A 27,795-nucleotide genomic window follows, 5' to 3' on the forward strand; every position below is an offset into this window, starting at 1 on the left:
TTTGTTCAATATACATGTACACTACCGGTCAAAAGTTTTAGAACACCTACTCATTCAAGGGTTTTTCTATATTTTTACATTGTAGAATAATAGTGAAGACATCAAAACAATGAAAAAACACATGGAATCATGTAGTAACCAAATAAAGTGTTAAACAATTCTAAATGTATTTCACATTTTAGATTCTTCAAATGGCCACACTTTGCCTTGACAGCTTTCCACACTCTTGGCATTCTCCCAACCAGCTTCATGAGGTAGTCACCTGGAATGCATTTAAATTAACAGGTGTGCCTTCTTAAAGGTTCATTTGTGGAATTTCTTTCCTTCTTAATGCATTTGAGCCAATCAGTTGTGTTGTGACAAGGTAGGGGTGGTATGCAGAAGATAGCCCTATTTTGTAAAAGACCAAGTCCATATCATGGCAAGAACAGCTCAAATAAGCAAATAGAAATGACAGTCCATCATTACTTTAAGACATGAAGGTCAGTCGATATGGAACATTTCAAGAACTTGAAAGTTTCTTCAAGTGAAGTCATAAAAACCATCAAGCGCAATGGTGATACTGGCTCTCATAAGGACCGCCACAGGAATGGAAGACCCAGAGTTACCTCTGCTGCAGAGGACAAGTTCATTAGAGTTAACAGCACCTCAGATTGCTGCCCAAATAAATGCTTCACAGAGAACAAGTAACAGACACATCTCAACATCAACTGTTCAGAGGAGACTGCGTGAATCGGGCCTTCATGGTCGATTTGCTGCAAAGGAACCACTACTAAAGGACACAAATAATAAGAAGAGACTTGCTTGGGCCAAGAAACATGAGCAATGGACATTAGACCGATGGAAATGTGTCCTTTGGTCTGGAGTGAAATGTAAGACTTTTGTTTCCAACCGCTGTGTCTTTGTGAGACGCGGTGTGGGTGAACGGATGATCTTTGCATGTTTATTTCCCACCGTGAAGCATGTAGGAGGTGGTGCTATGGTGTGGGGGTGCTTTGCTGCTGACACTGATTTTTCAGAATTCAAGGCACACTTAACCAGCATAGATACAAAAGCATTCTGCAGCAATACGCCATTCCCATCTGGGCTTAGTGGGACTATCATTTGTTTTTCAACAGGCCAATGACCCAACACACCTCCAGGCTATGTAAGGGCTATTTTACCAAGAAGGAGAGTGATGGAGTGCTGCATCAGATGACCTGGCCTCCACAATCCCCAAATCTCAACCAAATTGAGATGGTTTGGGATAATTCGGAACGCAGAGTGAAGGAAAAGACTGTTGGAAAAGCATTCCAGGTGAAGATGGTTGAGAGAATGCCAAGAGTGTGCAAAGCTGTCAAGGCAAAGGGTGCCTATTTGAAGAATCTCAAATATAACATATATTTGGATTTGTTTAACACTTTTTGGTTACTACATGATTCCATTTGTTATTTCATAGATTTGATGTCTTCACTATTATTCTACAATGTAGAAAATAGTAAAAAAAAAAATTAAACCCTTGATTGAGTAGGTATTCTAAAACTTTTGACCGGTAGTGTAAGTGTAGCCTACATGTCTATGTAATATGGCCTATAGTAGCAACAATTATTTATGTTGCAGAGGCAGTAGCTCATGTTGGGTCTGCAAGAGGGACTCCAACAAGAAGCTCTTCGTGTATTCGTAATCTTTATTTACAATGGTTTGCTTGTACTTCTGCCCAAACCTGGTCCCGGAGGGCCAAAACACTTCTTGTTTCCATCCTCTCCTTTTAAATCAGGGACTAATTCAGATCTGGGACACCAGTTGAGTGCAATTAACTATCAGGTAGAAACAAAAAACTGAAATGTTTCAGCCCTCCAGGACCAGTATTGGGCAGCCCTGGTGTAGAACTTAATCTGATAACCAGGTAGTGACTACATAATATGCAATCAGTGTCGTGATGAACATTATGTACAGGAGGAAGTTAGAGGGATATGGAGAAACCGAATAAATATGTTACTATCCTAGTGACTGTTGGGATATATCACATTTGGAAATTGATCTGTGTGCTTTATGCTTCAGAGGATGAGTCCCAAATGACACACTATCCCCTAATTGCACTACAATGGGCCTAGTCAAAAGTAGTGCACTATATAGGGAATAGAGTGTCATTTGGGATGCAACCAGAGAGAAGAAGAGGTGTGCTGTGTCAATGACTCACAATACAGGGAGGATCTATTTAGGGTGCACCCGCCTCTATGTTCCCTGTAGGCTCACACATCATACAGTAACCCTACACGGTGCCGTCCGTTTCTCCCTCCTACACACGGTGAGTATTGCCTCGGTGCTACTACAATACAGTACGTGCTTAAATCCCGTGTTCTCAACACACTCAGAGAGAAAAGATGCTTAGGAATGATGACGACATGCATGGAGGGGAAGTTTGAGAGAGTGTGTGACTGCTCTAGGGTCCCGTAGCGAATTAAGGAGTTCATAATGAGGGGTTTGTTGGTTTCAGTATGTGACGCTCATGTGGTTGGGTGTATGCAGTATGTGATGCTCATGGGTTATCAGTTTATCGGCCGTGTCCGAATACCCCTTGATGCATTCTACCATAAATAGCAGGGTTTTTGGGTATGCAAAAATAGAAAGTGTTACAGCATGTGAAATGTCAAATGTAGTAAATGCCAGGATGTCATACTAATTTGGGCTTTTCATCTACTAGAATTCTCCGCACACGGTTGAGGAAGAGAATTGTCTTTCTCTACCCACGTGCGTTTGACAACAGCTGATAATCAGATAAAGGGACGTGCTGTACAAAAACGTACGAATGGCGGGAATTAACGCAATTACACATTAGGGGCTCCCGAGTGGCGCATCTCAGTGCTAGGGGCGTCACTACAGACCTTGGTTCGATTCCAGGCTCTGTCACAACATGTCGTGATCGGAGTCCCATAGGGTTGCGCACAATTGGCCCAGTATCATCCGGATTAGGGTTTGGCTGGGGTAGGCCGTCATTGTAAATAAGAATTGTTCTTAACTGACTTCCCTAGTTAATTAAAAAGAACATGATGCATTCTTAGTATGGATGAGCTTAGTTTATATTCGTTGCTTACTGCGTTTTTACTAAAAAAGTATGTTCTAAATAGTATGTAGTAAGATTAGTACAGTACGTCGTTAGCAAGTAGTAGGCAAGGCAGATTTCAGACATGGTCATCCACAAGACAAACCTGGACAATCTTGTATGAAGTCCACAGTCTAAGACCAAGAAAACACCATCGCTTGCTGAATATAAACTGTAATCTAGAAACATGCATTTAAAAGATTGCATGCTAGTCTTATGCTACCTCTTCACGACCGGTCATTAACAAAACATCAGTTGGACTCAAGCACAGGAGGTTGGTGGCACCTTAATTGGGGAGAACGGGCTCGTGGTAATGACTGGAGTGGAATGGTATCAAACACATCAAACACACGGTCTGCAGGTGTTTGATAGCATTCCATTTGCTCGGTTTCTGCCATTATTATGAGCCATCCTCCCCTCAGCAGCCTGATATGGCCTCAAGTGTCTGGTTTGTTCTCTGCTTCTTCATAAGACAAAGAACCCTACAGAATAAAACGCATGTATGTGTAAGTGTGCATGCTTGTGCAGAGCGCCCTCTGGTGAATGGGCAAACTACGCACCCCCCAAAAAAGCTCAACAAAACCAGCTAACTTCCAGTAAGTGAGCTTCAGATGTATGTGTAAGGTCAGATAAAGTATACTAAAATCACCTGTTTGACCATGTTCAGCTCTTCCTGCATCTGCAGGTGAAATCTCTCTGACTCTGCCAACTGCTCCTGGAGAATGTAGAGACACGGCAAGAAAATAAAAAAGCCTATATATTCTCTAAAGTCTACACACAAATGTTCCTGTTTTCTGACCTACTAATGTTTGATTTCTCTAACTCCTGTGATACCTGTAGTTTCTTGATCTCTCTCAGAGCCTCGATGTGGTCTTTCCTCAGTCTCTCCATCTCCTCCAGGTCATCAGAGTCAGACAGTGAAGGCTGACAGATACAGGACAACAGGGACATTATTAGACAGAGACAGTGAAGGCTGATCTAACAGTGAAGGATGATCTGGAGAGACAGGAAGACAGAGGGACATGAATAAAGGCTCTACTTCACACAATCACAGCAACGGAACATGGGACTAACAACTTGTCAAAGGCTTTACATCAAACAGGCATTACCAGCATGTATAGCATCAACACAGGAACACATCATTAAAATAACATGTTACTACATGATTTAGTTACAGTCTGTATTACACTCTCACACACACACACTACAACATAGGAACACATGCATATAGGCCAGTGGTTTTCAAACCTATCCTCGGGGACCCCTAGATATTTCACAACTTTGTTGTAGTCCTGAACTAGCTTACCTGGTGCACCTAACATGGGCTTGATAATTACAGTAGTTGACAAGTTGAATCAGGTGTTCTAGCTCTGGAACAGTTCAAATACATGGAACAGATGGATGTCCCAACAGATGGGTGTCCCAAAACCCCTAATAGATCGGTTACTGAAGACTTTACTGCAAACATATATTGTACAATCACACTACTACACACATTAATCACCTTCAAGCAGAGCATCAACAGGTCAATATCCATAACCACTACTACACTGTACACATGGATGTTTACTACAGCAAACAGGAATGCTACAATAGAGAAACACTGTTAGTGCAGGGATGGGCAACTCTAGTCCTCAGGGCCTGATTGGTGTCACACTTTTCACCCAGCCATATAGCTGACTAAATTAATTGCATTCTAAACTAAAGACCATGATTAGTTGATTATTGGAGTCAGGTATGTTTGCTGGGGCAAAAGTGTATCACCAATCAGGCCCTGAGGACTAGAGTTGCCCATCGCCACCTTAGCATAAGACAGAGCTGCAAATCATCATACCCATTTGAAATTTCGCAGTCTGATGTGCACTTAACCAACTACAATGGATTAGCTTTGACGTCTTGACAGAAGAAAACCCTAGAGGCTAAAGTATACATTTACATTTAAGTCATTTAGCAGACGCTCTTATCCAGAGCGACTTACAAATTGGTGCTTTCACCTTATGACATCCAGTGGAACAGCCACTTTACAATAGTGCATCTAGGTCTTTTAAGGGGGGATTACTTTATCCTATCCTAGGTATTCCTTAAAGAGGTGGGGTACAGTATTAATATCTCCTACCGTGTTGGTAGGTGACTCTAGGAGACTGGAGAGGTCATCGGACACGAACCTGGAGCCTTGACCTCCGGCCCCTGACTCCTCAAACTGAAGCGTGAACAGCTCCCGTGTCAGTGTCTCAAAGTCTGCACAGAGTAATAACATGTGTTTTATAATCACAATCTATGAATATAGATGCTCGTTGCACAATTTTGTATCGCTGAAAAACACATAAGAAAAGACTGTTGCCTGTTGTTAGTTTCAATAGAAACATGCTACATTATACATACAGTTGAAGTCAGAAGTTTATATACACTTAGGTTGGAGTCATTAAAACTCATTTTTTCAACCACTCCACAAATTTCTTGTTAACAAACTATAGTTTTGGCAAGTCGGTTAGGACATATACTTTGTGCATGACACAAGCCATTTTTCCAACAATTTTTTACAGACAGTATGTGTCAACCTAGATATCCTGCAATGTCGTGGCATATAAGAACATCGTTGAGACAAGTCCAATGGCTCTATTGAAGAAGGCCAACCATATCTACTCACTGCAAGCGTTTTTATCCCAATCGGTGAACACAAAGGCCACAATAATTTCTACAAAACTCGACCTCATTCCCTTTTAGATCAGACAGCAGGCTCAATCAACCGATGACGCAATTGGTTGACCTCTCCCAGCGTGAAAATAAACAAATACCACTATGGTACATAATTATGTCTGAAACGCCTCTCATCAATCATAATTATGTAGGGAGACTGGAACAACACCCCAAATAATGTCTAACGGTGAAGTTTCACTTTATCTGGTTACAATATTCTAACCAAATGGTGACCATCTGATCAATGGAAATCTTCCCAGGCTCTTTAGTATGACAATACTTACCCAGATGTACTGTAATTTAAGATTCTGTGCAGTCAGTGAACATTATAATAATAAAAAAACATCTCAACAGAAGACATTACCTGGAATGATATTCACTCTCAAGGGTGGCCAAACAATTAAGTGAAAGCCACCCCCCCTTCAATAGGCCACGCCTCCATCTCTTCTGGTAGGCTGCCGCCGCTACATTGCACCCACCACTATTCAATGTGAATGCACATGAGGTGTTGAAAGTGTTATAGGCTTTGGGGTTTAGATTGATTTGGTTTTCAATTTCGATGTTGGTTTTGTTTGGGTGTGGTTTGCCTTGATTGGAATCCTCCTCGTTGGTCAGGATGTGTTGCCCCTGTCGCCTGGTTTCCCCCTTCTGATGACCAGGTGGCGAATCGCATCTCTGCATGTCTGGCAGACATATCCGTGTGGATGACGGATCACCACCTCAAGCTGAACCTCGGCAAGACGGAGCTGCTCTTCCTCCCGGGGAAGGACTGCCCGTTCCATGATCTCGCCATCACGGTTGACAACTCCATTGTGTCCTCCTCCCAGAGCGCTAAGAACCTTGGCGTGATCCTGGACAACACCCTGTCGTTCTCAACTAACATCAAGGCGGTGGCCCGTTCCTGTAGGTTCATGCTCTACAACATCCGCAGAGTACGCCGACCCTGCCTCACACAGGAAGCGGCGCAGGTCTAATCCAGGCACTTGTCATCTCCCGTCTGGATTACTGCACTCGCTGTTGGCTGGGTTGTGCCATTAAACCCTACAACTCATCCAGGCAGCCCGTCTGGTGTTCAACCTTCCCAAGTTCTCTCACGTCACCCCGCTCCTCCGCTCCCTCCACTGGCTTCCAGTTGAAGCTCGCATCCGCTACAAGACCATGGTGCTTGCCTACGGAGCTTTCAGTACCTCCAGGCTCTGATCAGGCCCTACACCCAAACAAGGGCACTGCGTTCATCCACCTCTGGCCTGCTCGCCTCCCTACCACTGAGGAAGTACAGTTCCCGCTCAGCCCAGTCAAAACTGTTCGCTGCTCTGGCCCCCCAATGGTGGAACAAACTCCCTCACGACGCCAGGACAGCGGAGTCAATCACCACCTTCCGGAGACACCTGAAACCCCACCTCTTTAAGGAATACCTAGGATAGGATAAAGTAATCCCTCTCACCCCCTCCCCTGAAAAGATTTAGATGCACTACTGTTCCACTGGAGGTCATAAGGTGAATGCACCAATTTGTAAGTCGCTCTGGATAAGAGCGTCTGCTAAATGACTTAAATGTAAATGTAAATGTTAGTTAGTCGTTAGTTTCCCCTGTGCTGGCCCAGTGCTCCAGTTAGCATGAGAGATGTTGGAAGAGCGATACCACTAGCTCTTCCTTTTTAAGTTTAAGTCTTGTCTCACCTGCTTGGTTTGCTCCACGGTTATTTGCACTCCCCTACCTACGCTGGTGTGGGTTTTCTTTTCCTTTAGTTTCTGATATCAGGCAAATCTACTGGGTGTGTGTTAAGACCACATTAACACAAGTTTGCTTGGTCAGAATCCAGTCTGTAGGCACCCCCATGGATGTCTTTCAGAACCAATTTTAAACCCCCACCTGTTTCGGTTTTCAATGTCATTTGGTAGTTCCCTATTTCTGTTGAGCGACGATTTTTGATTTCTTATTGGGGAACTTAACAAAAGCAATTTAAAAGCTTTCATTCAATAAAAAAAAAATCACATTTATCTATACAGTATAGTTTAGATATAGCGGGACATGATATGTGTTACCTGTGTAAGGGTCAATCTTGCCTGCGTAGAATAATAGTTAGGGTCAGGTAAGGTTATGGTGAAGTGTAGTCTTACCTGCGTAGGCCACGGTCAGAGCAGGGTTAGAGCTATGGTGAGGTAAGGTTATGGTGAAGTGTAGTCTTACCTGCGTAGGCCACGGTCAGAGCAGGGTTAGAGCTATGGTGAGGTAAGGTTATGGTGAAGTGTAGTCTTACCTGCGTAGGCCTCTGTCCCAGCAGGCTTAGGGTTAGAGTTAGGATCAGGTAAGGTTATGGTGAAGTGTAGTCTTACCTGCGTAGGCCTCTGTCCCAGCAGGCTTAGGGTTAGAGTTAGGATCAGGTAAGGTTATGGTGAAGTGTAGTCTTACCTGCGTAGGCCACGGTCCCAGCAGGGTCTGTTCGCAGTCTGGCCCTCAACGTCTGTCTCTGTGCCTCCGTAGGATTCAGTCCTAATGCATCCAGAGCCTGCCAACACACACACACATACAGAGTTTACACACACCGTATCAAAGACACACACCCTACCCTCACACATTTATACACACATGACTACACACACAGAGTAGTAAACACACGCACACCTAGTGTGCTGAATGTGAATAGTGCCTATCGATTTTCCAATGATGTTGTGGGAGAGGGATTGGAGCAGCTTGGACAACATGCACCCCAACGCGTGCGCGCACACACACAGTAACATGCACATTGGCTTGACTGTACACTCTTAGAAAAAAGGGTTCCAGGTAGAACCCTCTGTGAAAAGGGTTTTACGTGGAAGCCAAAAGGGTTTTACCTGGAACCAAACATGGTTCTTCTATGGGCACAGCCAAAGAATCCTTTTAGGTTCTAGATAGCACATTTTTTCTAAGAGTGTAGGCATCCATTTGATTAGGCCAGAGCAAATGAGTGGCCAGCAGCAGTAATCGCTTATTGAGCAATGCCTCTGCAGGGAGGGGTCAAAGTCAACACAATCATTACACTGCAATGACCCTAGCATCAAACCACATCCATACTGTACACATACATCTACAGACACACCAAGACAATCACAAACATTCCTACACACATACTCACAAATCCTCAGGTACAGGCACATACAGTCATACCAGTGGAGGCTGCTGAGGGGAGGACGGCTCATAATAATGGCAGGAACAGAACGAATGGAATGGTATCAAACACATAGAAACTATGTGCTTGATACCATTACACACATTACATTCCAGCCATTACCACAAGCCCGTTAAAGTGCCACCAGCCTCCTGTGAGTTATACAGTTATTATTTGTTAAACAAAAGCTCTTTCTCTGAACTATTGTATTAGTATAACATTTTATTTATGTGCATACAATATAGCTCATTGTTTGTCATTTTTATTTATAGTCTTTTTTGCTCTTTATCAAGGGTGCTTATCATTATGGACCTGACAGTACAGTTCACCAATACACGCTAACAAATACACAAACTTCCACACACACACACACACACACACACACCTGCTCCAGCCTCTCCAGTTTGAGGCGACTGATGGAGCTGAGGGAGCACTTCCTGTGTGGTGTTTGCTGGATGCTGTTTGGCTGACAGGCAGGGTAGGATTCTGAGTATCGGGACACAGGTGAGGTGTTAATGTATCTCTTCTTTGACGTTTATGACTTATGTTTATTGCATTTACATGAGAGAGAGAGAGAACAGGTCTGCGTTCAGTACATAAAAGTGTAATAGAACGTTCAATTGAACGGAAACGTTACTGAACTGAACGACCAGTTGAAAAACGGGGAGGGGTTGGGTTATGGGTCAAAATGCAGACCTGCTCTTTAAATGCATCACTCGTTGCTTCAAGCCACACACCAGCACACCCACCAAAAGGAGCAAAAGTATCTCAAAGTCTTTTCAGTACAAGAAAGTTTGTGGAAAATGTGTTGTTCAGTTAAAAACGCTCAGCGATGTAGCAAACGTTTAAGTGAACTGAACGCACCCCAGGTGAGCTACAGGTGTAAACAGACAGTATCACAGAGTCTGGAGCGAGGCATAATTAGAGAGAAAGGCACAGAGGAGAAAAGACAGAAAGAACGAGGGAGGAAATTACTATTCTGATGGACGGCTCTGCTTCACAGCTTTTCAAACCACCACATTATATTTGTTAAAAATCTACCAAGCTCACGACATAGCAAGATGATAGACATATGCAGTCCTTTGTACAGTCCTCTGACAGACAGATATAGTATATATACAGATATAGTCTTCTGTAGCTCTGTTGATAGAGCATGGCGTTTCCAACGCCAGAATAATGGGTTTGATTCCCGGGACCACCTGAACGTAAAATGTATGCAAACATGACTGTAAGTCACTTTGGATAAAAGCATCTGCTAAATGGCATATGTTGTTATTATTATTATAATAAATTGAAAGTTTGGAAGTGGTAAATCGAGGTAGTTCAGGTAATTAGTATAGGTAAAGAAGGTAGACAATGTATGTAAAACAGTTTTAGGTTACGTTGACAAATGCAGTAAACGTTTAAAATGTGTGCACAGGAGTCATATCTGATTAAATGGCTGCACCAACTGAACATTAACATTCTGGGCAACACTTGAAGGAAGCCTATCTGCCAATCATTCACATCTCTGTATCAACTGATCATTAACATGTTGAGCAACACAGAACATCAAGACAACATCACTCATCATACCAAAGCCGCTCGAAGAACATTATTCTGAGAAGGGATTCCATCCGGAAGATGACAGTGTCTTGTTTTTGACACCTCTAGGTCCAAGTGCGGGACGAAATGTCCCCTAGACTGTGTAGACAAGACATCCAAGGCCAGATTAGCCTTTTTCCACCTAATAGACATGTCTTGTTTTGACACATTCAGATGAAGCGTCTCCCGCCTCACTCGATCTCCTCCTTCCTGGCTGCACGCCACACCACGCTACATCTGTCCTACCAGTCTACACAGCCAAATCTCCAGTGTTAAAAAACAAACAGAGTTAAATCAACACTGAAAGTGTTGAGTCTGTGGACCCATATAGGCACCAGAAGTGTTACATTAACACACTGCTAAGTGTTGAGTCTGTGGACCCATATAGGCACCAGAAGTGTTACATTAACACACTGCTAAGTGTTGAGTCTGTGGACCCATATAGGCACCAGAAGTGTTACATTAACACACTGCTAAGTGTTGAGTCTGTGGACCCATATAGGCACCAGAAGTGTTACATTAACACACTGCTAAGTGTTGAGTCTGTGGACCCATATAGGCACCAGAAGTGTTACATTAACACACTGCTAAGTGTTGAGTCTGTGGACCCATACAGGCACCAGAAGTGTTACATTAACACACTGCTAAGTGTTGAGTCTGTGGACCCATACAGGCACCAGAAGTGTTACATTAACACACTGCTAAGTGTTGAGTCTGTGGACCCATACAGGCACCAGAAGTGTTACATTAACACACTGCTAAGTGTTGAGTCTGTGGACCCATATAGGCACCAGAAGTGTTACATTAACACACTGCTAAGTGTTGAGTCTGTGGACCCATATAGGCACCAGAAGTGTTACATTAACACACTGCTAAGTGTTGAGTCTGTGGACCCATATAGGCACCAGAAGTGTTACATTAACACACTGTCTGTGGACCCATATAGGCACCAGAAGTGTTACATTAACACACTGCTAAGTGTTGAGTCTGTGGACCCATATAGGCACCAGAAGTGTTACATTAACACACTGCTAAGTGTAAAGCCTTATTCAAATAGTAACACTCTTAGTGTGAATTCTGATTTTTTTTTTGTTCCTTTTCTATGTACCAACACAACAGTCTCTGATATATCTGATTCTGGGTTCCCAAATGGCTCCCTATTCCCTATATAGTGCATTACTTTTGACCAGGGCTCATATGGCCAACTCTAGAAGACAACATAGGGCATTATAGAGCAGAATAGAATATACTTCATTTTCTCACAAGGGGGAACTTTGGTACCCCACATAACCTTATAGAATTGCTTTGAACTGCTTAGAGTGGTATAGAACAGAGTAGAGCAGAGTACATTTCTTTAGAACTGTACAACCCAGTTCAGTGAAGTAAAACTGCCTAGAACAACAACACAGAACAGATACACAACAACGCACAGAACAGTTGTGAACCCTTGAAATTACACAGAGACACACGTGGAGTGAGGTGTGCGTGTGAGTTTGACAAGATATCATGTTAGAACTGGTTTTCAAATGTAGGTTTCAAGTATAGGTCACATCATTACTTGGGCTGGTTGTTTGCCTGACTCACTGACTGCGTTTATGACATGGCTCTGTCCTGTGGAGAGAGATAAGGGCTAAAAGGCACACCCTCATTTGACTATTAATCTCTTCTTTACAACCTGCTGTGACCAGTTTCCCAGTATAGTTCCCACCTGGAGGTGTGAGTCCCAAAGGGCACCCTATACCCTATATAGTACAGTACTTTTTACCAGAGCCCTATAGAGTGCCATTTGTGATGCATTCAAAGTGTAGGTGTACTGTATGAGAGGGTGGGACTGGGACATGTCTTAAAGCCATGGGACACCATGTTCCAAATGTACATCAATAACTAAGACATGTCAGAATAGTTATATTAGCCCAGAGGCAAATGTGAAGGTGAGACCGAGAGGGTGGAGAAGAAGAAAGAAGGAGAGAGAGAGAGAGAGGCTGAGAGAAAGAAAGGCTAAAAGAGAGAGGCTGAGAGAGAGAGAGGCTGAGAGAGAGAGAAATAATTGGAGGAGCGAAAGAGAGAAAAACAGAGACAGAGACACAGAGATGATAGAGAAGTAGACAGATCTCACCAGGCTTGGCATCTGTGGTGCTGGGACTCTGACGGGGGAGGAGACACACGCCTGTTCTGTTCTCATTCGAACCTGCAGGACACAACCACACAAACCACACCAACCATTAATACTATATAGGAGGAATAACCATTTTCAGAGAAGACTGGTGTGAGTGGGTGTGTGTGTTGAACGTGTGTTCGAGCCTCAGCCTCTAACTTGGCTAAGGTTGACAGATGGCAGGGTCTCGCTGGCGGGGTTGGGGGTGGAGGTGATCTTGGGCACCACCAGGGGAACCCCAGGGAGGGCTGCAGGGAGTGTGGTTCTCCTGTGCTGGAGCAGTGATGCAGGGGGAGGCAGGGCCCCCAGCACAGCCATGGTCTCTCTCCTGATGGGGGGCACTGCGGGGGCTCCGCTGACTGGGCCCTGGGGGGTGATAGGGCTCTGGGGGCCACTGCTGGAGGAAGCAGAGCTGGAGGAAGACCTGTGTCTCATAAACGCTATCTCCACCGTAGGGTCTGGTCTGAAGAAGGACAGAGAAATGAGAATGGATTGGAATACTTATAAAGTAGTAAATATGAATACATCCCAAATGGCACTATTTTTTACCAGGGCCCATAGGGATCAAGTCAAAAGTGGTGCGCTATTTAAAGAATAAGGTGCCATGAACGCATCCTAGGTTACAGTTCACACAATTACTACAGTAGATATGTTTACTCTTCTTCTACTGTATCTTTATACATGAACCCCTTGAAAACAAGGTGGTAGACCTTGGGAGGTTTATCCTGTCAATACATATTCAGGTAAAGTCATACAGGTGCGCCCCACCTGAGTTTGGTGCATGTCAGGATACTTCTAGCCTCCTCATAGGTCACTCCAACTAACGACTCCTTATTAATCGACACCAGCTGATCTCCTGGCTGTAGTCTACCGTCCTGCAATGCAGATAGAGAATATCATTAGTCTATAGTTTGACTATAATAAACATGGTCATTGTCAGTTGAACCAACACATATTTTTCCTGTCTCACACTTTATGTCTTCCCACAAAACCCCATGTAAAAACCCATGAATAACACCTGATTCCCCCTGTATCAAAAGGTAAACATAGTGACAAGTCACCCTCTGGCAGTCTCCTCCAGGTATTATTTCCTGAATCAACACCATTGGTCCCTCGGTTCGGTTAGCTCCACCTTTTATGATGAGGCCCAGGCCTGTTCCCTTTGAGATGCATATCAACTGAATGACGCTGTCGAGAGAGAGCAAGAGACAGAGAGAGAGAGAGAAGTATATAATAGGGCAGGGAAAGAGAGAAAGATAAGAAAGGGGCAGTCAGGGAGAGAGGAAGAGGAAGTGAGAGTGTGCAGTATATCTCAGACTAGCACACAGACTGTGAGCATGATTAAATAAACACACAAAAACACATCGGTTTCATTCAGGCTGTCCCTGAACAAATCTCTCTTCCTTTGTATTTGTATCTTTCTCTATCTCTCTCCTTCTATACATGTGAGGGTTTCTCTTCTGTCAGAGAGCAACGTGACTGTTCAGCATCATGCACACATTCAATATATTGTTTTGTGTTACACAACTAGATCTTATATAAAAGGATATCAAGGATAAACTGTTACAACCTTTCAATCTATCTTAGTGACACAAGGACATCAGGGATATATAACCTGGCCATATATCTATCTGGTTATCTGGAAAAAACGTTCTGTCTGGATTTTAAATTATGAGGACAAACAGACAGTGACAACAAGTGCAATATTCCCGGTGCTTCAACTGTCTCGTTCTATTTCTGCCTGACACTTACTTGTTGAAGACGTGCTGTGTAGGGGTTGTGTTAGGGTTTGATGTGTAGGGGGCCCAGTGGTATAGAGGGGTCCAGGGGTGTAAGGGGGTCCTGTGACCCCCTCTTTAGGGCTGAGGAGCTGGCTGGTGGGACTGGTAGATCTGGAGGAGGAAGAGGAGGAGGCCGTGTCTGTCTTGCCTCCTGGGGGGGAAGTGAGAGAGAGAGAGAGAGAGAGAGAAGAGGTTTGTTACTTCCGATCGATGACATACATTGGTACAGGAGCCAATAATGAATCACACATTGTGAGGTGTAAAAACAGCTCTTTTGATTAGCATAGAGAAACACCTACACACGTTAGCCACATTGTTGCCCAATGTTCTCATGCATATCTCAAGGTAGGTTTCAGTGCTCTATTATTTTAAATAATGCCGTGTTGAATTTGAGTGTCGGTGAAAGGATGTTTGGAGAGGGAGGCGGATTGCGAGAGGAGCTGGGCCAGCACTCAGTTGGAGAAGGTGAAAACAATTGTGAATACGGATGACAGTAAGGATTGTGAAAGGGAAAATGAATGAGAATTAGGAGTGTGAAAGTAGGAAGATAATGGTTAAGATACTATAGTGTTACATGGAGATGAGGAGGGGAACGGGGGACAACCAGGTACAGTTTATGAGTCCCAAATGGCACCCTATTCCCTATATAGTCCACTACCTTTAACCAGGGCCCTTTTCCCAAATGGGAGCCATTTGGGACACAAAGGTCCTAGGTACAGCAACTCACCTGTAGACAGCTGTGTAGGGGAGACTCTCCCTGAGCTTCCTTTAAAACTGCTTTGAGAACCATACTTATTCATCAACTCTATGAACTCCCGCCTGGAAGACACACACAAACACAGACCCACGCTGTCAATTTACCCATAGAAACAGTGCAGTAGATCTCTGTCTCCCTCCCATGGTCAGAGAGACATTGATTCCCAGTGACATCTGACGGGCGTGGGCTCATTAAAAGTGACTTCTTTGTCAGTGGTTGAGATTAGGATTATTTGAGCTATATCAGATCAGGCTGCTAATCCAGTTTAATCTTGCGGTAAAGAGTCTACTGTCTTAAGAGTTCGGGTAAAGAGTCTAGGTGCTTGGAGCCCTTGTTGGAGCCCAGCCATAACCTAATAAGTATGTCTTGGAGAGAGGGATTGACATCTTGCCACCAACTGTCTGATCTGGGATTCAGTTTTGTGTCATAGACACTAAATAAATGAGGGTTCCTTGAGAGTTCTTTGTGGAACCATACTGACCCAAAGAACCCATTGAGCCCTTCGGAGTAATTGTTTGCACAGGTTCTTTCATCTTTTAGTGATAATTCAAATATAGGGGTGGCAGCTTATTTGAATATTTTGGGGTGTGGTTTACTCACAACTCTTTTTGTGCAATGGTGAATGAGACTGTCATTCTAGTTTATCTAATCTGTAGGTTGTTCACCTTGTTTTTTTCTGGAGATGAGAAGGGTCCACTTCAGGAGCCCGGATAGTCTTCTGATAGTCTTCTGTCCCTAATATGTCAGCTTGTATATGTCTAGCTGTCTGGCGGTTGGGCCGTTGGGTGTGACTGTATTGTGGCTGACAAACAATGAAAAGCACAGAGCCTAGCAGAGTGCCAGGTCCCTTTATGTCAGGCCCGGTGGAGACCTTTCCTCAGCAGTTAGAACTAGAGTCACAGAGGATGCTATGGAAGTTTTTAACTTTAACCAGCTGAATGACTCATCACAGCATTCTGAGGTAATATTACTGACCTGGCTTTGAGACTGTGTTGTAGTCCAGTCTCGAGACCACATATTGAGTGTCTCGGTGTCGGATACAGTTGTACTCGGTCTTGGACAATAAGGACTCATAATTTCTTCCCGAGACGAGCGGAGTAAAACACTCATAATTATCAGCTTCCGTTAAGTCAGCGCATAAAACTACGTATTTCTTGAAGCATTAGCTAAACAGCCTTAATATCTATTATAGACGTTTGCGCAGTGGCGAACCTATAGGCCTTCGGGTTGTGACAGATTCGTGATTATAAAAAGAAAGCAACCGTAATATCAGCGCAATCATGTAGGAGAATTCACTTTTTGTAAAACACAAAATGGTGTAACGTTAGTGGATGGTATAAGCAGCTATAAACCATATCCCCACTTTTTCAGTGGGCTTTGCGTATATACTTCTTAATCCTTACGGATGCATATCAAAGTAGTGTGGTGGAGGTATACGATTTATCAATGATGTAGTACAAAAGAGAAATCATGCACAAAGTAGCCTGCACAATCGCAAAGGACGTGAAATATATTCACATGCGCGCCGCACACAAAGCCTAGGTTCAACGGAATATCATCATCAGGCAGCAAGTGTGCAGCTCACAGAAGAATGACATCGGTAGCCGGTAGGGTACGAAATTATATATACCAGTATGCAAACCAGGTATTGAAAAAGTTTAGTGCGAAGTGTTGGTTAGTAGGCTATTTTTGGTGCACAATTGTCATCATGCATCAGGGGCGTAGACATGGATGGGCCTGGGTGGACAGAGGCCCACCCACTGGGGAGCCAGGCCCACCCAACCTGATTTGATGTTGTTTGTGGTATTGTTGTGGACATAGAAAGAAACAAAAATGTATGGTCTATTTTTTAAAAAGTGCTTTTGAGAGTGGAAATAAAATTGAAAAAACATAAGAAAGCATAGGATTTTTCACACAGGGTGCCATTCCTTCACTGGGCAGGCCGTTTGGGAACTTTATGGCAAAATTAGAGTATACCCACTTCTCCAGGCACCACTACACCACTGCATAGGACCGATGAAAAGACAGCAGTCACACACAGCATGATGTTAAAGGATAAGCAGTCCATAAGCTTGGACATAATCAGCCAATAGGTTCCAATCATAAGAATATAAAAACACGACCATTAAGCATTTCCCAATCGAAATTTACAACTATTAATTCCCATTGCAAAAAGCATGTCAAGTTTAGCACACAAAGTAACTGGTGACCTGAAGTTTAAAGTAGAACTGACAGCATTTTAACTACTTTGCAGATATCAAACAAACAAACATAATATCCGTCAAAAATATCAAATTCCCAGTTTATGCTACAAAACTAACTTTATAAGAGGTTTTAAAAATAGGTTATATTTGATTCAACATTCCATGAGGTAAACTAAAGCATTTTTGGCAGAATAGATGGATGCAGTTCAATGCATGATTGATATAATTCACCAATACATTTCTTGGTAGTCCAAAAAATATTGCTATCAGGTTGTAAATCATAGCTGGCCTGGTTCATCGTTTCAGTTTTAATGACTCGATATTCTGGACAAAAACAGACAAATGTACCTAATGCTGGGAATGTTAATACAATCAAACTAGCAAGGGCAATGATCACAAGTCAGTCATAACGTGGCTAATATGCTAGCGTATCTATGTAGCAAGCTAAAAACATGGAGCCTAATGGTAGCTAGATCGCTAGCTAGCTAGCTGCTAGGAGGATGTCATGTCATGCCGTTGGAGGTGTGGGTGAGTGACTGACTTTTCCCCCTCATATCATTTTTTGGTGGCTATACACAGCTAGAGATGCAGGTGTCATTTGATTAGATAGCAAGAACTTGATCGACTGTTACCCAGTTAGCGTATCTCTTGCGTTCACAAATTCACGATGGCTATTTACTGTCAGTAAGCGCAGGTAAAAAATAAAGTAATAGTTACTCAAGAACGCTCTAGATAACATGTAAACAGCCTAACCAGCTCTGCTACGGCAAGTAAAATGGTCAGAATGAGGTGTTCTCTCATTTGTGTCTGAAAGTAGCTATCTAGCAAGCTAGCCAACTTTAGCCAGTTAGCTTGGGTGCTTGGTTGGGACAAGCATGCATTGGCAGGCAAGCTGCAGAAGGATGAGGCGGCTACAATTTCCCATCGTTTATCAGTGCAAATCTGACGGTAAATTACAAAAACTGTGTTTTTGTAAAAATGGTCCGACCCATTAAGTCAAAATGTGGTTGGTTGATTCCACTGTCACTCCAAAATGTTGCCCTAATACAGTTGAATGGCAGGAGCCTTTATCTAGCTTCTGATGGCCGAGCTAGATTAGCTAGCTAGATTTATCTCCCCCAGAGACAAGCAAAGAAATTCCTGAATGGATCTTTTTTTCTCTTCAGTGTTAACCCTTTCCAACAAAAACTGAAGAGATAAAATCAGAACATCATTGAAAATAATAATATAATGATCATTATTATTATTATTAGAATCATTTTTGTTTTATAAATCCTTAGCCCTTCTCTGCAGGTGTAGAAGGCCCATTGTTCCCCACTGTGTTTGGGTTAGTAATAATTTGTAGAGTGGCTCTATTTTCCCTCCGCATGCATGTTTTCACTATTCTAAATGTCTAAAGAATCCATGTTGTTCTGAAATATGAACACAGAAATACTGGACATTTTGACCTCTTAATATGGTGGTGATTTGACAAAATTACAATCATGGTCTTGAATTTTAATTTGCATTTTTCTGGTCTCGGTCTTGACTCGGTCTCACCCCCCCTCCAGTCTTGGTCTTGACTCAGACTCAATTTGCTCCAGTCTTGGTCTTGAATCAGTCTCACTTTAGGTGGTCTCAAAAACAACACTGCTTTGAGCTCTGTTTCAGAGCAGCTCTGCATTCAGATCAAGTCTTGATTGATGAACTTTAGTTGTTTCTATAGATCACTTTGGCTCTCTCTCATTGGCACAGGTTGGTAACTGCATCATTCGAATATAACTATGAAGTATTCTGAAAAGAGTGCCAAAGGCAATAGAAGCAAACACCCTTGCAGCTATGAATGAATGTGCTTTATCTGTCCTGTCATAAGCCTTTTTCTGAATCTGCACATTTGACATATGTATGCACACATGACTGTAAGTCACTTTGGATAAAAGCGTCTTGTTAATGGCATGTAGTATTATATTATTTATACATCAAGACTTAAATGTAAGGCCTCAAACACTGTTACGCAACACTCTACCTTTCTTCCCTAAACTCTGTTTGTGTCACCCTATTTCCTATATAGTGAACTATTTTTGACCAGGGCTCTGGTTAAGAATATAATATTATTATTACATTATATATGACAATACAATATTAGAATAGGGCACCATTTGGGACGCCTTGTCTGTTTATGAGCGAACACTACCAAAGCCCCTTAATGTTCTTACTGTATTAACCCTATTTTTAGATTGATCAAAAACAAATCACCACTCAGCTCCTAACAAGATTAAGCCTCGTTCAGTAGTGACAACAATGATGAAGTACTCTGATGTAGTGCACCCTACCGTACATCGACTACATACAACCTCACAGAGGCTAAGCACTACACTGCAATGGAAAACTGTAATTTATACAGTAATTTTAGATATTATCAACCATAAAACATTCTAAAATGTTTAACAACAGCATGCTGTAAAATGATGGCGCATTGTGAGAATATTGCTGTATTTCGAAGGTACTGTAATTCCGCCCCACAGAACACAGTACTGTACCATATTTTTAGAACATATTTTGAGGCGTGCCTTGTAAGAGGCAATATTTGTTGCACCTGTGAGTGAGAATGCTGTACCAATTTTACTCCTATGTGTATACTTCTTTAAAAGTATAATACCTTCAATCTGACGGTATTGTACTGTATGTCATTACACAGTACATGCTGAAGTGACCTTATTTATATTACACACTGTTGTGCTATACAGGGCTCATGTGGAAAAGACACATCCCTGTCAAAAAAGTTTAAAAAAATGTCAGTAGGTGTACTATAATGTGAAATACAGCCACCAAGCTGCATGTAAGTTACTGTAAAAATAATAGGGCATAGACTCCACACTTGAGGTCTCTCAGGTTCATCTCAGAGCAAAAAGGTCCAGTGATTATCATAGTGTTACTCCTTCACACAGTGACACAGCACAAATCAGACAAGACTGTGTGTTGCATTTTCCTTTTCTGTGCTTTGAGGTCAGGATTGGAACTTTTGAAATGATTGGTTAAATGCTCCAAAGTATAAATAATTTCAACCAAGACCGGCAAAACTTCTGATGAGAAAAAATCACCACCTTCCGGAGACACCTGAAACCCCACCTCTTTAAGGAATACCTAGGATGGAATAAAGTAATCCTTCTCACCCCCCCCCCCCCCCCCTTAAAATATTTAGATGCACTATTGTAAAGTGGCCGTTCCACTGGATGTCATAAGGTGAATGCACCAATTTGTAAGTCGCTCTGGATAAGAGCGTCTGCTAAATGACTTAAATGTAAATGTTAAATATATATATATATATATATAAAATAATTAAATGTATTAAATAAAGTCAGCCTTGGTTACCTGCTTTCATCGTCCCTGGCAACCATCAGAGACATGTGATTGGAGGCTGACGCTGATCGGAGGATATCAACCGCCCTATAGGACCACAGGAGAGAGGAGAGTCGTTTTAACACAACACCCAGGTTCAGGAAACTATGCGTCTCAAATGGCACCCTATTCCCTTTATAGTGCACTGCTTTTGACCAGGGCCCATAGGGAATAGGATGCCATTTGCCATTTGGAACACTTTCAGACATACAGTGCATTCAGAAAGTATTCAGACCCCTTGATATTTTCCACATTTTGTCCTCATCAATCTACATGCAATACCCCATAATGACGAAGCAAAAACAGTTTTAGACATTTTTGCAAATGTATAATAATTTATTTTTTTTTAAACAGAAATACTTTATTTCCATAATTATTCAGACCCTTTACTATGAGACTTGAAATTGAGCTCAGGTGCATCCTGTTTCCATTGATCATCCTTGAAATGTTTGTACAGCTTGATTGGAGTCCACCTGTGGTAAATTCAATTGATTGGACATGATTTGGAAAGGCACACACCTGTATATATAAGGTCCCACAGTTGACAGTTCATGTCAGAGCAAAAACCAAGCCATGAGGTCGAAGGAATTGTCCGTAGAGTTCCAAGACAGGATTATGTCGAGGCACCGATCTGGGGAAGGGTACCAAAAAATGTCTGCAGCATTGAAGGCCCTCAAGAACACAGTGGCCTCCATGATTCTTAAATGGAAGAAGTTTGGAAGCAGCAGACTTCCTAGAGCTGACCGCCTGGCCAAACTGAGAAATCGGGGAAGAAGGGCCTTGGTCAGGGAGGTGACCAAGAACCCAATGGTCACTCTGACAGAACTCCAGAGTTCCTCTTTGGAGATGGGAGAACCTTCCAGAAGGACAACCATCTCTGCAGCACTTAGGCCTTTATTATAAGAGTGGCCAGACGGAAGCCACTCCTCAGTAAAAGGCACATGGCAGCCTGCTTGGAGTTTGCCAAAAGGCACCTAAAGGACTCAGACGATGAAAAACAAGATTCTCTGGTCTGATGAAATCAAGATTGAACACTTAGGCCTGAATGCCAAGTGTCACATCTGGAGAAAACCTGGCACCATCCCTACGGTGAAGCATGGTGGTGGCAGCATCATGCTGTGGGAATGTTTTTCAGAGGCAGGGACTGGGAGATTAGTCAGGATTGAGGGAAAGCTGAACAGAGCAAGTACAGAGAGATCCTTGATGACCTCAGACTGGAGCGAAGGTTCACCTTCCAACAGGACAACGACCCTAAGCACACAGCTAAGACAACACAGGAGTGGTTTCGGGACAAGTCTCTGAATGTCCTTGAGTGGCCCAGCCAGAGCCCAGACTTGAACCCAATCAAACATCTCTGGAAAAACCTGCAAATAGCTGTGCAGTGACACTCCCCATCCAACATGACAGAACTTGAGAGGATCTGCAGAGAATGGAGAAACTCCCCAAATACAGGTGTGCCAAGCATGTAGTGTCATACCCATGAAGACTCGAGGCTGTAATCGCTGCCAAAGGCGTTTCAACAAAGTAAAGGGTCTGAATACTTATGTAAACAATTTTTTTTAGACATTTGCAAAAATCTTGAAAAACCTGTTTTTGCTTTGCCATTATAGGGTATTGTGTGTAGATTGATGAGGGGAGTAAAAACTATTTAAACCATTTTAGAATAAGGCTGTAACTGTGTAAATGTGGAAAAAGTCAAGGGGTCTGAATACTTTCCCAATGTACTGTAAATACAGTAGACATACACATCATAGCCCTTTATGTACATAATCCAGTTGTTTTTTTATGCAACGTGTGGCATTCAAGTAGATTATTCCCGTGCTTCTATGTCTGCATTGCTTGCTATTTGGGGTTTTAGGCTGCGTTTCTGTATAGCACTTTGACATCTGCTGATGTAAAAAGGGCTTTATATATACATTTGATTTGATTGATTGAAAACATGTTTGAAAGACAAAAGTCAATGAAACATGCTTTAGAGACTAATAAGTTAAGGATCAGTAAGAATATACAAGAAATCTAGTATAGCGTCATTCACACCTTAGGTTCAGAGTCTACCACTGTGCACTACTGACCTACCTCTCGTTGGTTACTCGTCCACCTAAACTCATATTATTGACTTCCAAAACGAGGTCGCCCGTTCTAAGCCGTCCTGGAGTAGAGGGAGAGAGAGCATTTTGCCATCATCAGCAACAGAGGATGTTTATCAACTAGGGCTGTCAAACTACATAAAATAATATTGAGTTAATCGCCCCCCATTGAGTTAATCGCCCACAACACATCTGCCACGCTGATCCTCAACACTGGGGCCCCTCAGGGATGTGTGCTTAGTCCCTTCCTGTATTCCCTGTTCACCCACGACTTCGTGGTCAAGCACGACTCCAACACAATCATTAAGTTTGCTGACGACAACGATGAGACAGCCTATAGGGAGGAGGTCAGAGACCTTGCATTGTGGTGCCAGGACAACAACCTCTCCCTCAATGTGAGCAAGACAAAGGAGCTCATCGGGCCAAACATGTCCCCATTAACATCGACAGGGCTGAAGTGGAGCGGGACGAGAGTTTCAAGTTCCTTGGTGTCCACATCACCAATGAACTATCACCAAGACAGTTGTGAAGAGGGCACGACAACACCTTTCCCCCTCAGGAGACTGAAAAGATTTGACATGGGTCCCCAGATCTTCAAAAAGTTGTCTATTATGCACAAATCACTCTGAGAGCCTTCAGCTGACCACTGACGCAATGTTGTCGTTCAGGCTCATTTTTCAAAATAAAAGCCTGAAACGATGTATTGTGACACTAGACACATTAGTGAAGCCATAGAAAAAGGAATCTGGTTGATATCCCATTCACTGCTCAATAGGGACGCATAGGAACGCAGAGCTTTCTAAATAAGAGTCCCTTCCTGATTGGATTTTTCTCAGGCTTTCGCCTGCAATATCAGTTCTGTTATACTCACAGATAATATTTTTACAGTTTTGGAAACTTTAGAGTGTTTTCTATCCTAAGCTATCAATTATATGCATATTCTAGCATCTTGTCCTGACAAAATAGCCTGTTTACTTTGGGAACGTTATTTTTCCAAAAATTATTATAGTGCCCCCTAGTTTCAACAGGTTTTTAAGAGCATGCGCTATTCGGCAGGTGTAATATAATACAGCTATTAAATATAGCCTAAGCTAGGTTACTTATCCATGTTCCTCAACATGAACTAGTCACAAGCTGCTACTACAAGAATTGGGATCATTTGCTTAAAGTAATTGTCCAGGGAAAATCACACTTTTAAAAGTTCATATTCTGTTAACTCATACCCAAATAATGCTGTTGACTCATCCTATCCTCGTATTTGTGTCCAAAGCATACATTGGAGAAAAAACTCCACCTCTAACCTGTATCTCAAACAGACTGTTTCATGATGTCATCTTCCTGAGGAGGATGAGCTGGCCAGTGTTTATTTGCGTTAATATTTTTTATGACCGGTATACGCCCACATCAATCTGTTGTTCGGATACAGCCACACCATTCCAACACAGAAAAGCAGATTTTTTAAATACTTAATAAATACAAAATTGGAGGAATGGATGTCCTGTTCTGATTAAAATAATTGTGGGAAATTAGTTAAATCAAGAAGCCATGGCATTGTAAACATTCTCGTTTGGTTAGCTAGCTAGCTAACATTAGCATAACTAGTTAGCTACTTCTGTGCAAATTATGTTTTTGCTGTTATTCAAAGAAATGCCTGGGAATGTGTTGATGATTGAACTTTCTGTAAGTTTTCCTTTGAAATTGTTGCTCAAAAGCTGCACGCATAGTGGCAGCTCTCCAGGAGCTGTTATCTGCCAAGACTAAGAGCACACAGCACAGCCAAGGGGGGCAGTGTTCTGGTCGAGAAGCACGGTTTAGACTGCTCCAACAGTTTTGCTTCGGTACTGCAGTTTAACTGACACCCGGTCCAGAAAGACAATTTCCATAGACGGCCACATAGAGAAGTCAGAAGTCAGAAAATTCCTAATAAGACACTTTAGACCTCACTTTTGTGCACAAAACATCCATTGAATTATTCAAATAATTGTCGCTGGGGTCAATTATTTTTCCATCACTCACAGCCGAAGATATTAAAATGTTATATTCATCCAATGTCTGTCATTTTTTGGGGTGATGTTGCTGCTCACGCTGTGCGCACTGAGTGCTAAATTAAAATGTTTGTCTGTATAAACTGGATGCAACCTGGATATAGATGGTCCATACCTTGGACCCAGTTAATATTACACCTCAGTGAGCACAGCAGAGCGTGTGTGTGTGCTGCGCTTAAAAGGGTCCATCAGTAAACAGACTTGGGTGAAGAAATGGAAATGCCATTAACAGCTTCAAAAAAATTACAGCATTAAATATGTCATAAGTTAACTGTAATTAATGCTTTAACTTTGACAGCCCTATTATCAACATAGTAGTAAATGATACAAAACAAAAAACAACAACAACCAGACATTAACGTACCATCCTGAGCAGCCAGACCTCCCGGTAACACCCGCTTGATGAAGATCCCAAACTCTTCCTGTGTTTGATCTCTGTAGCCACCTATGATTTTCAACCCTGGATGAGAAACAAAGGACAGAAGTAAGGTTAAACTTTATACTACAGGTCAGAAGTTTTAGAACACCTACTCATTCAATGGTTTTTGTTTATTGTCACTATTTTCTACATTGTAGAATAATAGTGAAGACATCAAAACTATGAAATAACACAATTGGAACAATCTAGTAACCAAAAAGTGTTAAACAAATCCAAATATATTTTATATTTGAGATTCTTCAAATAGGCACCCTTTCCCTTGATGACAGCTTTGCACACTCTTGGCATTCTCTCAACCAGCTTCATGAGGTAGTCATCAGGAATGCATTTTAATGAACAGGTGTGCCTTCTTAAAAGTTAATTTGTGGAATTTCTTTCCTTCTTAATGTGTTTGAACCAATCAGTTGTGTTGTGACAAGTTAGGGGTGGTATACAGAAGATAGCCCTATTTGGTAAAAGACCAAGTCCCTATTATGGCAAGAACCGCTCAAATAAGCAAAGAGAAACGACAGTCCATCATTACTTTAAGACATGAAGGTCAGTCAATAAGGAACATTTTAAGAAAGTTTCTTCAAGTGCAGTTGCAAAAACCATCAAGTGCTATGTTGAAACTGGCTGTCATGAGGACCGCCCCAGGAATGGAAGACCCGGAGTTACCTCTGCTGCAGAGAATACGTTCATTAGAGTAACCAGCCCCCGGAATTGCAACACAAATAACAGACACATCTCAACATCAACTGTTCAGAGGAGACTGTGCGAATCAGGCCTTCATGGAATTGCTGCAAACAAACCACTACTAAAGGACACCAATAATAAGAAGAGACTTGCTTGGGCCAAGAAACACAAGCAATGGACTTTAGACCGGTGGAAATTTGTCCTTTGGTCTGGAGTCCAAATTGGAGATTTCTGGTTCCAACCTCCGTGTCTTTGTGAGACGTGGTGTGGGTGAACGGATGATCAACCACATGTGTATTTCCCACCATAAAGCATGAAGGAGAAGGTGTTATGGTGTGTGTGTGCTTTTCTGGTGACACTGTCTGTGATTGATTTAGAATTCAAGGCCCACATTAAACAGCATGGCTACCACAGCATTCTGCAGCGATACGCCATCCCATCTGGTTTGGGATTAGTGGGACTCTTTGTTTTTCGACAGGACAATGACCCAACACACCTCCAGGCTGTGTAAGGGCTATTTTACCAAGAAGGAGGGTGATGGAGTGCTGCATCCAACCTAGCCTCCACAATCCCCCGACCTCAACCCAATGGACATGGTTTGGGATGAGTCATACCGCAGAGTGAAGGAAAAGCAGCCAACAAGTGCTCAGCATATGTGTGAACTCCTTCAAGACTGTTGGAAAAGCATTCCAGGTGAAGCTGGTTGAGAGAATGCCAAGAGTGTGCAAAGCTATCATCAAGCCAAAGAGTAGCTATTTGAAGAATCTCAAATATAAAATATATTTTTATTCATTTAACACTTTTTTGATTACTACATGATTCCATATGTGTTATTTCATAGTTTTGATGTCTTCACTATTATTCTACAATGTAGAAAATAGTTAAAATAAAGAAAACCCCTTGAATGAGTAGGTGTTCTAATACTTTTTACTGGTAGTGTATATGAACCACCAGTAGATAACATCTATGGGGTCTTCTATCTAACTAGCAGATAGTACATTTAGGGCAATTTCGAGGTACAATATCGGAGCTACCATTATTTAGAAAGTTGCGATGTGTTAGCTAGTTTTTGCGGGGGGAAATGTCGCTCTTAGACTTGCTATAATAAACATTCATTGCTAGGGCCAAGATTTTTTCCTTCACAACCTGACCAGGGAAACCTCTGGGCCCCAGTTATAGCCTGATAAAACATTATACATATATACACTCACTGTAGCTACATGTATTCATAATGCACATCACATACGAGGTGAAGTTCTATACTGACCCAGTCCTTTCTTGCAGTCACAGAACTCCAATCTCTCGATGGCCCGGTTGATGCCGTGAGGTCCCATGATAGTCCTGGAACACACAAACACCTCCTCTGTCACGTCGTCCCAACATTTACCATTTGAAAAATAAATATTAAGCCTTTCCCTTCCTCATCGACTGAGAAAGAAGAATACTTATGACAGACAGAAGGAGAGAATGGAAGAGTTAAGGGAAGACATAAAGCAAGAGAGAAAAAGTGGCAACCTCTCACAGTCACAGAGTTCGTTGAATGAGCTTTCGTCTTCGGTCTCGAGGTGTAATTGAATCATAGTCCAAAGAATTTCGTTAGAATAGGTTCCGAGAGCAACACCAATTAGTTCCATAACCAGCTGTGGATTGGCTTTAGAGACAAGCTGGGATGAGATGTGTCAGGAGCTGCCGCAATAGTGTGCAGAGAGAGTGTGCGGTCTGCGGAGCCACCAAAGTGTCTGGCGAGTGTGTGTGGGCGTCCAG

At 42.5% G+C, this 27,795-nt stretch overlaps 1 protein-coding gene across 1 annotated transcript in view; it reads right to left on the reverse strand.

The window, feature by feature from the left end:
- The window catches only part of LOC115112992 (syntaxin-binding protein 4), a 50,934-nt gene extending 23,212 nt beyond the window's left edge, over window positions 1-27,722 (reverse strand). Inside the window, exons 1-16 of the mRNA XM_065012699.1 lie at window positions 27,547-27,722; window positions 27,299-27,372; window positions 25,282-25,377; window positions 22,862-22,934; window positions 20,759-20,833; window positions 15,174-15,265; window positions 14,412-14,597; window positions 13,727-13,866; window positions 13,434-13,540; window positions 12,818-13,128; window positions 12,627-12,686; window positions 9,312-9,412; window positions 8,191-8,287; window positions 5,199-5,320; window positions 3,917-4,006; window positions 3,732-3,797 (exon numbers count right to left, since the gene is read on the reverse strand). Of these exons, the coding sequence (XP_064868771.1) occupies window positions 3,732-3,797; window positions 3,917-4,006; window positions 5,199-5,320; window positions 8,191-8,287; window positions 9,312-9,412; window positions 12,627-12,686; window positions 12,818-13,128; window positions 13,434-13,540; window positions 13,727-13,866; window positions 14,412-14,597; window positions 15,174-15,265; window positions 20,759-20,833; window positions 22,862-22,934; window positions 25,282-25,377; window positions 27,299-27,372; window positions 27,547-27,665 (1,809 nt within the window). The 5' untranslated portion in view covers window positions 27,666-27,722. The remainder of the gene's footprint in view (window positions 1-3,731; window positions 3,798-3,916; window positions 4,007-5,198; window positions 5,321-8,190; window positions 8,288-9,311; window positions 9,413-12,626; window positions 12,687-12,817; window positions 13,129-13,433; window positions 13,541-13,726; window positions 13,867-14,411; window positions 14,598-15,173; window positions 15,266-20,758; window positions 20,834-22,861; window positions 22,935-25,281; window positions 25,378-27,298; window positions 27,373-27,546) is intronic.
- Window positions 27,723-27,795: the final 73 nt, after the last annotated feature.

The sequence above is a fragment of the Oncorhynchus nerka genome, linkage group LG28, assembly GCF_034236695.1.
Source record: "Oncorhynchus nerka isolate Pitt River linkage group LG28, Oner_Uvic_2.0, whole genome shotgun sequence".
Lineage (NCBI taxonomy): Eukaryota > Metazoa > Chordata > Actinopteri > Salmoniformes > Salmonidae > Oncorhynchus > Oncorhynchus nerka.